Source organism: Lycorma delicatula, chromosome 13 (assembly GCF_047948215.1).
Source record: "Lycorma delicatula isolate Av1 chromosome 13, ASM4794821v1, whole genome shotgun sequence".
NCBI classification, from domain to species: Eukaryota; Metazoa; Arthropoda; class Insecta; order Hemiptera; family Fulgoridae; genus Lycorma; species Lycorma delicatula.
Genome location: NC_134467.1, coordinates 11,837,946 through 11,853,799, shown reverse-complemented (window position 1 = coordinate 11,853,799; position 15,854 = coordinate 11,837,946). Strand labels below are relative to the sequence as shown.

Here is a 15,854-nt window from a genome sequence, read left to right as displayed (position 1 = left end):
TTTTTCAACTGCAGGTGAATGTCTGTACTACTGTCATGCTGTCTAAATCTGGAGCAGACCAACCTTTGAAGAAAATGTATTAATGTCAAAAAAACAGACCAAATAAACGTATAACTTTTGCAAGTTATATAAACAAGATTAACAAATAAAAAGCATTTGTTCTAAAATAATAAAATGAAGCTTTAAACAAAAGAACCATTTGTTCTAAAATAATAAATACCTTTTAATACCAGAAATATCATCAGCTCTAACTGATTTACTGGCCAATAGTAAAGGACTTATGTTTTTTTCATCTAAACAATTTACATTAGCTTTTTTTTCCAATAATAATTCAACACATCTAACATGACCACCTTTTGCTGCCTGATGTAGTGGTGTACGACCCCAGCATTCTGGTAAAGGCAACTAAAAAAAAAAAAATAAATAAATAAAATAAAAAAATATATATATATATACATATATGTATGATTCTAGACACCTGGGTATAAACTTCTAGATGAGAAGTGAGATAAAATACTAAGAATAAATAACAAGAGGAGGACAGAGTGGTAAACATGATAAACAAGAGGAAACATTAAAGGTGGAGTTTATATTACACATTCTACACAAAGTGTCTTCAGCGTTGTACCATACAGCAAAAGATGAACGGGTACTTTGCATTTTAAGGTAAGACAGAACAAAAGAAGAACTGAAATGGTTATAGATATAAGGGAGGGAACAAACATAATGAAGTGAAAGAAAATGCTAAGGATAAAGAAAAATGGAGTTTTTCAGTATAAAAACCAGTCAAAAGACAGATACACCAAACAAATTTCACTGCAATTATCTCATATGTGCCTTTTTCATAGCAACTACTTGATCTGCCAGTAACATCAAACCTGACAGATCCATTGTTAAGCGGTGTGTGAGTTCAGCGGCCAATCCTGATTGGAGTCTTAATTTTAGGACTATGAGCATCCTGTACAAAGGCGTGCGTGAGGTTATTAAGCTATATGCAGCACCTGTTTGGATGGGGAGGCTAAAAATTTCAAAGTTATTGTAATATTTTACTGAGGGCCCAACAGCTTAAGTTACTCATGGTAACGAGCGGTTACCGAACAATTTCACAAGAGGTGATTATGGGTGTGAAACCAACTGATATTCTTGCGATAGAAAGGCAGGAACATTATGCTGCTAGGAAGTTGGGCGAGTTGACTTCTGAAATCCGGGAGAACAAACAGTATGGATATGATTTTTGGCAAGCAAAATGGGATGAGATGGAAAATGGGTGGTATAAGCACAATCTTTTCCTGGATATTAGATGCTTGCAGCGCGCTTCTGGATTTCCCTGAATAAGTATGTTACGCAGTTTCTTACAGGAGAAGGTGCTTTTAGGAGCAAGCTGGTGTGATTTGGCCTGGTGGATTCAGGGTTTGTGCCTGTAGTGTGGAGTTCTGGATGACGTTTTTCATGTGTTGTATTAGTATACAAAATACGATGAAAAGCGTACCGAGGTGATTTGTCGTCTCAAGATTTTCAGGTTGGCACTGGATATTCAGCAGAATTGAAGTAACCAGGGTGAATGGTTAATAATTGAGGAATTTATGAAACTAACTTGCTAAAGAAAGGGTAGCAGAGGGGGTGTAGAGTCCTGACTGGGCTTCCCTTATTTCTATTGCTTTCTCATTTCTTTGTTACTTTGTATTTGTTCGTTTTATGTTAGTTGTTATATTTTAGTTTTGTTTAATGTTTCACTTTTATGTTTTTTACTTGCTGGTTGATTTGAGTTGTGTTGAACTCACTTTTACCTGCTTGGGTAGATGATTTCAGTGCTTTCATTCAACGTTTAAGAATTTAGTCTTAAATCTATATTTAAGGTGTTTTTTGTTACTATGAGTTCATCTTTGTTAATAATACACTGATGGGAATCTTGCTTGCAGTATTCACATCGGCGGCATCCAGGCTAAGGCTACATTGTAATATGTCAACTACCGATGCTTCTGAAGATGACCTCCAGTAAACCCCATCAGGGCTAGGTACAAAGGGAGTGGCATGGCAACTGGAAATGTCACATGGTGGGTGTCTCCTCTACCGGATCAGGATGTGTGAGCTCAGTATGGTCTACAGAATCCATCATTCTCAAAACATAATTGAATTAGTTGAACTTGCCAACAGAAGAGAAATTAGAAATAGCACTAACTTCAATTTGAAAGTATAATCTTTCAACCTGCTCTAAGGAAAAGAGCTACCGTTATTTACAGTATCCCAAACATCAACTGGCTGTCATAAGCAATATTTTCACATCACTGGGACTCATGGTCCAATCTACCTTTAGTAACAGACACTCTGATCTGGCTTTGCACATAGGTTTATTACAGCCAGCCCTGTACTGAGTCAATTGAGGAAGTTAAGTTTACACAAATTAAGTTCTGCAGGTTTTGACGTTTTACTTTTATAAACAGATGTTATTAAGTTTTATAAGGAAAGCATCAGTCAAGAATCTCAGAATTTTGGCAGCAAACTACCTCTTCTACACAGTGTGTCTGAAAAGTTCCCGAACTAAATTAAATAAAAATACAGATTTAAAGATAAACAAATTTACTCACATCAGCCCTCTACACAAAACCCTTCTCTAGTTAAACACCCGTTGCAGCGCCGGTAGAGTCCGTCAAACGCTCTGGAGAAATCCAGAGCGAGGATTTGCCTGGAGACAAATCCAGATTGTGGAATCGCCTTCAAGTGCTCGGTGTAAGCCCTTTGAATGGCCGGAATGTCGTCGAAAAAGCGGCCTTTCATCTTTAACTTGAGTTTCGGGAACAGAGAATAATCTGCTGGAGCCAAGTCGGGTGAATAGGGCGGCTGGGTTAAGATGGTGATTTGATTTTCGGCGTAATAACGTGTTAAAATTGTTGCTATGTGTGCCGGGGCACTGTCGTGCAAGAGAGTCCAACTGTTCGTATCCCGATATTCAGGCCGGATTCGACGAATACACACGCATCAAATGTTTCATTACTTCCAAACAGAATTTGGAATTCACGGTATGACCAGTTGGGACAAATTCATGATGAATCAAGCCCTTCGAGTCGAAGAATCAACATCGTTTTCACTCTTGATTTTTGCTGCCTGACTTTCGCCGGTCTTTATGCTATAGGACTCAATCAAGCAGCGAATTGACTCTTCGTTTGCGGATCATACATGAAGCACCAGCTTTCCTCCCCAGTTACAATCGATTGCAAAAAATTCGGGTTGCTATCGGCAGTTTCAAAGCAGTCTTGAGCGCAAGAAAGACGGTGCGTCTTTCTTTCGAAGAACAAAAACAGGTGCTGTTTTTGTTCTTCGGTCAAGAAATGTGGAACGAAACGAGAGCACACCTTTCGGCAGTTAAATTTTTCTGTTAGAATTGTACGTACCGCATCTTTACTGATGTTTAGCTCTTCTGCTATGGCCGGGAAGGGTAAGACGAGGTTGTTCGAGCAGGAGCTCGCGCACTTTCGCAGCAACGTTTTCGTCGTGAATAGCTGTTGACGGCCTCCCCTTCGTTCGTCGTCATCCAACGACTCTCTTCCATCTTTAAACCGTTTCCATCACGTATATGTTGTAGTAAGAGATGCGGCCTCATCATCGAATACTTGCCGTATCGTAGAATAAATTTCAACTAAAAATAAGTCGGACACAAAATTTTAATGTGCTTCTTTGTTCCATGTCACGAGCTCGCACGTGGTCACATGTATGCGGCCAAATATAACTCGAAAATGGAGTAACAAAACGTGATGAAATTTTGTACACACACTCGTCAGTCATCGTACAATATAGTTCCTTGGTTGTTCGAGAGATGGCGTTACTTGTATCGACTACAGAAATTTAGTTCGGAAACTTTTCGGACCTACTGTGTAAGCGCTAAAATAATACAGTGCATGGAATTATCTCTTTTTAGTAGCCAAATTTATCTGTAAAGTTTCACTTATACATGCCATAATTTACAGCTCACGGAGCCGAAGTCTTGTAATGATGGAGCAGTTCCTGATTCAATGCATCTAAGAACTTGTAAAAACTTGACTTAATGATGAGATGTAATTTCATTCAATCTAATGTTAATCATTGCTTTGCAAGTGATATCAGAACTGTGAAAAGAATTGGTAATAGTCATGCCTGAAAAACCCACATTATTTCATTAATAAGTCTTATTAGATGTCTCATTTATCAGTCTTTATGATAAAATATGAGACAACATTAATTAGTCTTACTGAAAAATAATACTAGAATGGATTGTAGTTGTTCTCATAATAAAATTAATACAATTACGAGGTTGTAAAGTCCTCCTTGATGGCTTGTATATAAATAATAACTTATTAATGCTGTTGTAAGAGAATAACAATAGTGAGATAGTATCAACGTGTAACATATTTTAAGATGGCGTTTTCATAAACCTAAGTTTCATAACTTAATGACTTCTATAAAATAAGAGGAATTTTGCTTATATGTACATCATTAGCAGCAGTTGTTTCTCTAGGACAAGCTGTCTTATGATCGCATCGGAATAAATTATCTTTTTCTGACCATGGTCTAACAGTATATCTGCAATTTGGTTGTGCTCCAGCATCAAGTAACAATTCAACAACATCTGCAGATCCTTGTGTCGCAGCAAGATGAAGTGGAGTTCTACCAACTCTATCACCGTAATCTGCCTAAGACATAAAAAACAAATTAACATTATAAAATCTGATTAACATTAAAAATGGCTGATGTTAAATTTTTGATTGAGATTTATAATTTTTTCTTTAAAAAAACCTATATCAGTGTTACCCCTGAATTTTAAGACTCATTTTTCCTGACCGATTTAGTTAAAATTAAAATTACACGTCCGCAACATGTGGACGTGTATTATTGTGCAGCAGGATGGTGCCGTTGGTCAGCCGCCCACGTCCCTGATTTTGAATGGCGCGCTGTAACTTAAGTAGTCGAAGAAGGGTTCTGCATTTATAGTCGTTCCACGTGGCATGAAATCAATCAGAAGTTTGCCAAACCGATCGGTCGTTTCCCAAACGACTGTCACTATCAGTTTGCATTCAAATAGCTGTAGCTTTACCTTTGTCGGTCTGGTTGGTGATTGAGGATGACGCCATTCACTTGACAGCCGTTGTTAATGTTACTGTGTAATATTTTTATGTTTCGTGTTGTGTGTTGAACTTACTTTTACCTTCTACTTGTAGGTAGTTCAATTCTTTTGTTAGTTAGGAATTTTCAGTCTTGCTTAAGACTCGGTGAGCTGTGTGAGATTGTTTTGAGTTCGATGAGTCACTCGTGGCATACTGGAATATATCAAAAGCCGAGGTTTGGAAGATGATCTCCGGTAAAACCCATAAGGGCCTGTAACGTAGGTTGTAGTGGAGGTGTCCTCCCCTACGGAGTCAGGATGTCTTTCTGGCGTGTAATACGAAATCCATGTTTCATAGCCGGTAACAATCGAATTAATAAACTCATCACCTTTTTCTGTGTAACGCGTCAAAAATTTCAAAGCAGATTCCATTCAGATTTTTTTGAGACGTTTCGTTAAGATATGCGACATCCAACATGCACAAACCTTTCTGAAGCGTAAATGTCATGAACAATGCGACCGATAAATGCTCTTGAACATTAGGGAAAAGAAGGGCCAGATCGAAAATCGTTGAGAGACAATTTTTTCTTATTTCATCATCGACCCGTTTCAACAAGTCCTCGGTGATTATCGTGGGCCTCCCCGAAGGGTTCTTCATCGTGCACATTAATTGTGTTATTTTTAAACTTTCACACCGTTTTCGGAGGTTTCATTCATTACATTATCACCGTAGACGACAACCGTCTATGAATTTCAGCCGGCTTAATGTTTTGATGGTTTAAAAAACGTATGACCCAACATATTTCACAGTCGGCGGCAACATCGATTTTCCTATTCATATTATAACGTAATAACGTAATGAATGATACTACAACGCGACAACTTACAGACAAAAATTCAGTGTGTACATTACTAGCGTGGCCATGAACGATACAGTTTCCTCAACCTTAAGGAGGGAAATTTCCCAGTGGTGTTTACTTTAGAAATATCCCTCGTATTTGATATACCATTTCAGCATCGGGAAGTAGAATCCCATTGCTCAGAGCATTGCAACTACATGTTTCAAGCAGCCGTTAACATGTCCTGTTCTTAATTGCAGTCCCTAATTATTTTTTTTATATTAAAGGAGGAATATTCGAAATTGCAGTTAATTTATTTTTTGTTGGTAAAATTTTAACAAAAGTTATTATTAAAAAATTTAAAGGTTGTTGAACAGTTTTCTTGGAATTTCTCTCAAACCACCATGAATTTTTCTGTATCTTAGGTAATTTTAATTTTTTTTAAATGACATCTAAAAAGATTCTGTTTAATTACCAGTGGTTAGTTACAAACTTACACCCAGAATTCAGTCGATTGAGGAGAGGTAAAGATGTGTATCATGCTTTTAGTGATGTGTGTAAGAAATATTTTGAACTGGCCAATAAGGGCCAAAAGGTAGTGACATCACACAGCAAAGGAAAGCACTATAATAAAATCAAGATAAGGAATTTTCGGGCTTCACTAAAAACTGAAGGAATCAACAAGTTGACGGTGATTTTGCTAAGAAAAATCATCTTTAGCGATGGGATCCATTTCCACCTTAATAGGTATGTCAAGAAGCAGAATTGTTGAATTTGTGACAGTAAAATCCTCAGATAATTGTAGTACAGTTTATGCGTACCTATTAATTACAGTTTGATGCGGATTTCATACTGGTGGCGTGATGGGTCGTTCTTTTTAATGTGGTTAGAAACACTGGAGCTGTCAATGGTGAATATTATATTGTGAATAATATAATACAGAGTTATCATAAAAGAATGGTGCGGTTTGAACATGGTTTAAATTAAAACAGAATTACTTACAGTTTATGTTTTTATTTTTCAAATTTGTCGTCTCAAACATTTTTTTTACATAATTAATAAATTTCAATATGTGCGCCCTTAGTCGCTCGATAAATTTCCAAACGATACTCAACTTCTCTCCGAATATTACTTAACATTTCTTCGTTAACGGTTGTCATCGCTTCATTAATCCTGTTTTTTAAGCGGTTTAGGTCGCGAATTGTTTGCGTATAAACAACGCTTTTGATGTACCCCCGCAAGAAAAAATCGCAAGGTGTTTGGTCTGGACTCCTTGGAGCCCAAAGTACGGGTCCTTGCCGGCCTATCCATCGATATCCAAATTTTTCGTTCAAAGCGTCCGTGACCGATGCCTTGAAGTGCGGGGGAGCACCGTCTTGGTGGAAATGAAGTCGATGAATGTTTTCGAGTTCATCCTGCTCAGGAAAGCAATAATCGGTTAACACGTCAAGATAAACGACTCCATTAATTGTTTTTTCAGCAAAGAAGAATTACACAATTTTTCATCGCACCACACCAAACATTAACTTTAGGCGAATCGCATTGTTTCTCGATAATTGCGTGTGAATTTTCAGAGCCCCGTATTCGTGAATCGTGTCTGTTAACGCATCCATTCACGTGAAATGTAGCTTCGTCTGTAAAAATTATATCGTCTAAAAATGATTCGTTTTTACTTATTCTGTCCGACATTCAACTGCGAAATCGTAACGTTTCACACCATCATCGGGTTTCAATTCCTGCAGTATCTGGATTTTATAAGCGTGTAATTTCAGTTTTTTATGTAAAACTTTGTGAACTGTCGATTTTGGAATACCTAATTCGATGCTTCGACGGGGGATGGATTTCCCAGGACTTCTAATTGCCGATCGTCTAATTAGTTCAACCGTTTCGTCCGGTACACTCGGTCTGCCGGTTGATTTCTGTTTCTTAACCGATCCGGTTTCTTCGAATCGTTGAACCGACGTGTTATGTTATTTTTGTGTGGTGCATCTCTTCCGAATTCACGTCGAAACGCACGTTGAACTAAAATTACGGATTTTAATTCGGCCATCAATAAAACACACTTTGCTTTGTCTTTATCCGAGAACATAGTAACTCGCTAAACTCACCGCAACAACAGTACAAGAACTGACGTTGAGGTTACAACTGCTGATAAACAAACTTTTGGGTTGGAGGCTTTCAGGGATACCAATATAACATTTAGAAATTTCCCTACAATCTTCCTGTGAATTACTGAAACCGCACCATTCTTTTATGATAACTCTGTATAATAACATTATAATAATATAATATTCAATTATGAATATTATCAAGAAATAATTTTAGACTTTTTGTGACCTCCTCACTAGGGGTGACATGTGTTTCTAAAAGGATTACGCCACCTGCCAAATGGAAGGTTAATCGATCCATATGTTGTAGAATTAATTTAACATGCTACTCGTTTTGTTTAACAGTGAAGTGAATCAGCCACCTAGATTATGCAACTTCCACCACGCAATATTTTCCTCTTGGAATTTATAAAGTCCAAAGTTATATAGGACTTATATCCAAAGTCATAAGTCCAAAGTTCATACAAAAATAAGAACGATTCCTCAACTTAAAGCAAAAATTAAAAGAGTTATCGACAGCAATGAACTGCAATTATGTAAAAAAACGTGTTGCAGAGTTTTGTTAAAAGAACTACAGATATATCAAATGTGTCATGACTTTTTTAGTTAAAGTTTTTTCTTTGATTTTCTTTTGATTTAGTTAACTGTACCGTAGAGGATAATAAAATTTTATTTTAGAATAATAATTTTTTTTAGCACTTTTTGTATCAGGGTTTATTAATTTTTTAGATTAATTTTTTTTCCCGAATAATAAAGATTTACCTTTAATTGTATTTTATTGTTGAATAATTATTTACGTTTTAGGTAGATTTGAAACGAAACTAGTTATTTGTTTATCTTTTATTTTCCTTACTCCACTACGCCAGACCCGCAATTAAGTATAGAACAGCGTAGGGGGTGTCCTTTCTACTCTAACAGCCCTAAAGTCAGTGCAGGATAAATATCCGGGCATGGCAGATCGGGCTGCCGGTCGGATCTTTATTTTATTTTATATTAGTAAACAACCCGTTAGAGTACCCCACTTCCTGTGTAGGTTTTTAGCAGTGATCCTATATGAAGGTATCCAGCTTCCAGTCGTCATTATTCAAACACTACCACAAGGGGTCCCCGATCCCTCATCCAGAACGGCCCACCTCGGCGAACCGTCCTCTCCAGATCGAGGCTGCCCTCCCTAAGTAAACACACGCACGGTTACGTACGATCGAGGTCCCAACCGTCACGGGATTTTGTCTTCAATATTCTAGAAGCTAGCTTCTCCGCATTTCCCCAGGCCTACCTGCTGGACAGATATAACCCGTAGACCTCTTGGAGTAAACCGGGTCAAACCGAGCTACTGTCGAACACCGTTCCACCTACAACAATGGTATATGGTGTGCACTGTGATTCGCAATATCTACAAATAAAGGTAGCGCGTTTTACCAAATCGGCACAGTTACCCCTCAAACTTCCCATGCCCGGTTAGCAGTTGAGAGAGGTAGAATCCCACCTTCCCAAAGCCACGCTTAACCCACAAATAAATGTTATGTATAATGCGTCTTGTCCGTTCTCCTGTAGGAGAAGCATTCCGTACTTCCTTTTTAAGTCGGTTTTTATTTTTATAAATTATTTTATAATAACAAACTTATTTCTAAACAAAATTACAAAAGAAGATTAATGTGTTTGCCGTAAAATTAATTATGATTTTTCAGAAGCATTTTCAATCAATCATATACTTTTCGTGATTTTCACTTATTTTTTTTATGGAATTATGTTAATGATTAACTAAATATAAAGTTCACTAAAAAATTATCGAAATATTTTTTTATTTGCTAGTAAAAAAAATGAAAGACCAAGCAGGTACGAGAGTACCTGCTACAAGTTAAGTTATACAGAACGATACAAAACTATCAAATATTTAATGATACCTAGAAAAAAAAATAAATAAAAAAAATATATATATATATATAAATCGATTAAAAGCTATACTTTATATACCGTATTTTATAAAAGTGGTAATTTTTGAGAACATATTCAAAAATTACCACAAAAAATAAGTTACTGAGTCACATACTGCAACAGCAAAGAGAAAATTTGTTTAAGAAGTAATGATTTTAAAAGTTATTAACTGTTATACAATTTTTCTTCAGATAGTTACAAACTGAAATATGAAAATTATAATTTTTCTTACTCGTAATGAAGTTCAATTTATATTAGCATAAATAGCTCCTTTTTTTTTATTGTTAATTAGTTTTGTCTCAAAGATGGGTATTTCCAGTAAATACATTGTCCATTAAGAAAGTGCAGTTAGAATAAAATGATAAATAAAATATTGCTTATGCAGTAAAACATAAAAAAGTAATAGAAAAATTAAAATTCATATTATTTACCTTAGCGCCATTTTGTAGAAGTAATCTCACAATCTCAGTAACGGTTTTAGAACAACTTAATGAACATGCTAGTTGTAATGGCGATACCATCACCGGCCCACATGCGTAATTAACAATTTTTGGGATTTTATAAAGTTCTAAAATCTTTCTAACTTTATCATCAGTAGATAAATATATTGCAGACATTAATGTTGCAACATTTTGACATATTCTATTATCCAAACTTTTGTCGGTTTTAATTTCCATAATTCTTGAATAGTTTTATTTTTTAAATACAGATATTTATTTTTATGAAAAAATAAAACTCACAGAATTAATATATTATAAACTTATTAAAATGAAATATCATTAAGACAAAAAACAGAATGAAAAATAACAGAAATATTAACATGACTTTAAATAACGATAAAAAATATAATTTTCTGCGGACATATTAATAAAAAAATAAGCATCTACATTCTGAGGAAGTAAATATCTATTTATTGTGGTTTTTTATTTATGTATATGTGGTAATATATTTTGATAACATTTTATAACGTTTCTATTACGAAATATTTTATCTAGATACGATCGTAGCAGAAGAATAAATTAACGGATAAATTCAAATTTCTCACTCTTTCCATTATTTTTACTTTCATGGCAAACTAATACTATATACAGAATGATTCAAAACTGCACGGCAATCTTTCCGGAGACGATTCTGTAGCCAAAAATAAATAAAAAATGTTCATATAAATATAGTTCAAAAAACGGTTCGTTAGTGAGTTTCCACTCGCCAAACAGTTAACCTCGCTTTCTGCTCCTTCTATGAAATTAAACCGTACTAAGATTCTTAAGGTACAAATCGAGTGATAAATTTGGTGCTTCCTTAAGGTTTTTGATCTAAGAAAATGAATAAAATTGGTCCAAGATCTCTATTTCATTTAAGTTTTAAGAAAAACAGGGTAAAGCACTAAAAAGCTTTGTCGGAAAATACACCTTTTTTAAAATTTGGAATAAAAAGCTTTTTAATTTACCAATAATAAAAATATAAATTTCTAGTTAAGTTTTTAGAGAATTTAATTCTGAAGTGTAACTACATTACTGTTATTTTTGGAGAAAGTTTTGTGTTTTTTATTAGCAAGCTTCAAAAAATTTAAATTACAAAGGTCCAAAAATAAAAAAGATTAAAGAAATCAAAAATTAAAAAAATAAGAATTTACATAAAAAAGTTTAAACTGGTTTTATTTTTTACTTAGTTAAAAAACCATAATCTACAAACAAACAAAAAACACTTGGGTAAAAAACAATGCTTTTTTAATTCAAGAAAGAATAGAAATAGTATCTTCTTTGCAATAAAAAAAAAAAATAAAAAAAAACATAAAAAAGGCTGAATACTCTAAATTGGAGTTTGCTGAGGTAGACTCTCTTATCAGAGAAAATCTCCAAAGAAAGAATTGGGTTACCTCAAATAACAAAAAAATTAAAGGGGAGCATTATAGCCTTAGTTCTAGTTATGTGAAAGAAACATACTGTTGGCCGCCATTTTGGATTGAGTGATAAAAATTTAGTTTTAATTGTATCATTTTTCTTGTCTCATCAAACTCTTTAAAATTATGTCAAATGACCCATTGGTCTCATTTGAAATTTTTGAACTGTATTCCTATCCAGGATTTGCAACCAGAACCTCCACATGAAATACTGAGACGCTACCTACTCAGCCACACAGGTTGGCTATTTTAATTTTGGTTAACTATTTTTCATTCCATCAAGGAAAATTTTCTATTTGACTGAAGGTATTTTTTGTTCTGAAGGTTGTATCAGTGCCCGTTTCTGTATGTGGACTCTATAGTGTACCATAATTTCTACTTTCTTTTTTATTTGGATAATTTTGATCATGTCCTGGATTATGTATTAGTGTAAGATTGCTATACTTAATTGCAAGTTATATAAAATACATATTAAAAGATTGCAGGCATGTGAAATAATTGCATATCACAGCAAATATGTAGCAGGTAATCCTGATATTTATTTTTTTTATTGAATTTGAATAATTAATTTTTTTGCATTTACAAATTTTGTATCGCATCACTTTTGATGACAACCATAAACATTTAAATTAAATTAAGAAAAAAATTAACATGAGGTGACAGAAATAATGATTTACAGCAAGGTCATAATTGTTATCAAAACAAAGTTGTTTGCAACAATAGATAATTTATGTCAGAGTTTGTAAAGTTAGAAATTAAATTTTTATTTTTAGTTTCAATGAAATTTTTGAACTGAATTAAGAATACTGAATTAGAGATTACTGAAGTAACGAAGAAAATTGTAATAAAAATGTAAGGGCAGAAGTAGATGACATGACACTTGTAGATTACTGAATGCAGCTGAATTAAGAATATCACTAGCAGAAACCAGAGTTCTAGGAAAACTTTTTTTCATCATGGAGAATTATATGAAGGCTGTTTAAATTAACAGAAATAAATTTTGTTTACTCCCAAAACCACAAACAATATTTTCCTTATGCAACACATTGTAAGTATGAATTTCTTCTGATAAGCCTCACTATTACTAATATTATTGTTAAAACACACATTTTTCCAATTAAAACCGCAAAACACACCACAGATATGAAATTATAAAAATATGTGATTAAGGAAAAGTTAGTCTATCATTAAACAGACAGCTATGATGAAAAAAGAGTAGTAGCATAAAATGGTCAATGAAATTAAGTAAACTTAGAAGTACAAAATTCATAACGTAAAGGCAATATTTTAAAGAATACCAAATTAATTTATTAAAACACTTGAAATATCTCAGCATGTTGCTCAAGTTAACATTATTAACAATTATACCAAGAACTAAACAAGTAATAAATATGAGGAACGACTGAAATGTAATACATAGTTGCTAATAATTTTCAAATGAAAACAAAACTAATGAATGACACATAATAAAGTACATTTTATTTGCTATAAAAACTTATATTTATTTTTCCATACAGTCATAATTTATTGCTGTACATTTCTTCTAATGGTGAACCAGTTTTCTCATTCCGTCAATCAAAAATGCTAGCAGTCTTTCCCTCATCCATGACCTCATTGTGTTCTTCAACTAATTCAGAAAGCTGAAGCTGAAGCTAATTCAGAAGTTCTTCAGCTGTGCAGGATGCAAATTCAGATGAGTATGGAGGGTTAAAGTAGATTCAAATTTCAGCTTCACATATCTAGTGGCCAATCATGAACAGATTTTTTGATAGCCCAGTCGTGCAATAATGTGTCCTACTCATTATTTTATTATGTCTATCTGGGTGGCAAAGCATTGTTACCTGATGCGACAGTCATTTTGAATCAATTTATTCACTTCCTTTTGGTACTATTATCAACTACAGAAACCGGTCGACCACTGAGAGGTCCATCTTCAATATTCATTTTACTGGCTTCAGATACACAAAATTTTATTGCTAAATTATAAAGAGTTTTATCACTATAAACGGCTTTTAAACAATGATGATCGTCACAATTACTTTTTCCATTATTAAAAACTCAACCGCCGCATGTGTTTTTAGATGCATCGATGTAGAAAGCATATTTTAATTCCATAAGAATGGCAAATGACAGAAAATGAGAGGGCACAGGATCAACAACTTTCTGAAATGAAAGAAGAATGAACTAGAAGATGGCAGCACCTGTTGCTTTGTGTAAAATTTTGTTCTTCCACTACAATCCTGTGTTCATTAAATTTCAACTTTTTCTCATATAATAGTAAAAGTTAAAGGAAAACCAAACAATTTGAATGTAGCGATTATTAAATTGAATTATATTCATTTTGAGATATTAAGATACTAAACGAAACATAATCAGGTATAAAAAAATAATAAAAGAAGAAATGGTATTCCCTGAAAACCCCTCACATTGTTTCAAAACTTGGAATAATTTTCCTATAATATTCCTTGATAAATTTCCAAGTATTTATTGTACTTATTGAGAATCTAGATATCCTGTATTAAGTGAAATGAAAATGATCGCAGTGAATATAGGAAGAAAACAAGGAAAGAAACAAATTACATTTTTTTCACGAGATCAAAATAACATAAGTAAATTATATAATAAAAAAATGAAATTAATTATATTGTTTTATAAATTATACTAAAGCATGACATTTTTCTTCTTATACGGCGGTATAGCCCATAAAGGGTTTGGATCTTCTCCACAACTCATCTCAAGGCATGCTTCTTTATCCGTCACCTCCTGATTTTTTCAGATCTTGTTCCATATCACCCAGACAACTATTCTGGTACTCTTACCCATATTCTGGTGTCCTTCTTACCCATATTTTTTAATAAACACCTTTGTTATTGCTCTACTTTCTAATATTCTTAATAAACGACCTACCCGACAAAGTCTTCCCTGTTTATTGTGATTAAAATATCCGGCTCTCTGTATAACTCTTTTAATGTGTATTAATTTTGCTTATTGGCTCTTAATTAATACATTTTTGCTTCATAAAATCTTCTTTCAAATCTTTTTTATTTGCAGCTTAAAACACAATGTCGTACACTCCTATTAATAATCATTGTTCTTGGAATAATCAGAAAGTTTCCTTTACTCTCTCTGTCGATAAAATAACACTGCCAACTCTTACAACACTTTCAATCATAAAACTATTTGTCATTCTTCCTATCAATCATGTCAGCCGTACAATTTCCTTGGATTGATTAAAGCTTTTATTAGAAAGACAGTAAACATTTAAACAATGGAAGCTTTAAAAATCTACCACTGAGGAAAAAAAAAGAAGAGAATTCAAGGATCTGACTGAAAGATTAAAAATAAGTAAATAATTCAAAGGAATAATTATGTATTTTTACTTTTTTCATCATCATATACTCAAATGATGTCGTTTGATATGGCTTAAAATTTTCCACCGCAGTCAAATAAACTCACTTCTAATGGATAGTTAATTCCAACATATAATTAATTTTTTTTTTTCATTTTATTCACACAATTGTAATGGAAATTTAATAATTTAGAAAATTTTATATGAAAGTAAACACATTTTAAATGGAAACTTTAAAATAAAAGGTACAATAAATACAAGTATTGTGCAAACTGATTATTAAAATAGCAGCAACGACATGTTCATAATTATTTTACTGTTGGTAACAATGAATTTTTTATTAATGTAGAATTCATAACATCAGTTAAAAGTAGACTTGTTTTAATATTAAAATTTGTGAACAGCAAATTCCTGATTATCGGTAAGCGTTTAATCGCGATGCCTCTTTGAAAAAAATGTTGGATGTTGGCTTCGGATGAAAAGCCAAGACGTTACCACTCATGTACCACGGAGACTAGCGCGAGTTATATCTGAGAAATCATTAAAAACATTGTTTTCCGTACTCTAACAATTACATCCCAAATTTATGGTTTTCTGAGATAGAAAATAATGTTTACAATTAAATTTTGTTTCTGCAGAAGAAATGGGA

At 33.6% G+C, this 15,854-nt stretch overlaps 1 protein-coding gene across 2 annotated transcripts in view; it reads right to left on the bottom strand.

The window, feature by feature from the left end:
* LOC142333847 (transient receptor potential cation channel subfamily A member 1-like) overlaps positions 1–10,680 on the bottom strand; it is a 40,536-nt gene extending 29,856 nt beyond the window's left edge. The window contains exons 1-3 of one of the 2 annotated variants that reach the window (XM_075381407.1): positions 10,388–10,680; positions 4,464–4,664; positions 221–405 (exon numbers count right to left, since the gene is read on the bottom strand). In XM_075381407.1, the coding sequence (XP_075237522.1) occupies positions 221–405; positions 4,464–4,664; positions 10,388–10,633 (632 nt within the window). In that variant the 5' untranslated portion in view covers positions 10,634–10,680. The remainder of the gene's footprint in view (positions 1–220; positions 406–4,463; positions 4,665–10,387) is intronic. The other variant, XM_075381408.1, reaches the window with a different exon arrangement.
* Positions 10,681–15,854: the final 5,174 nt, after the last annotated feature.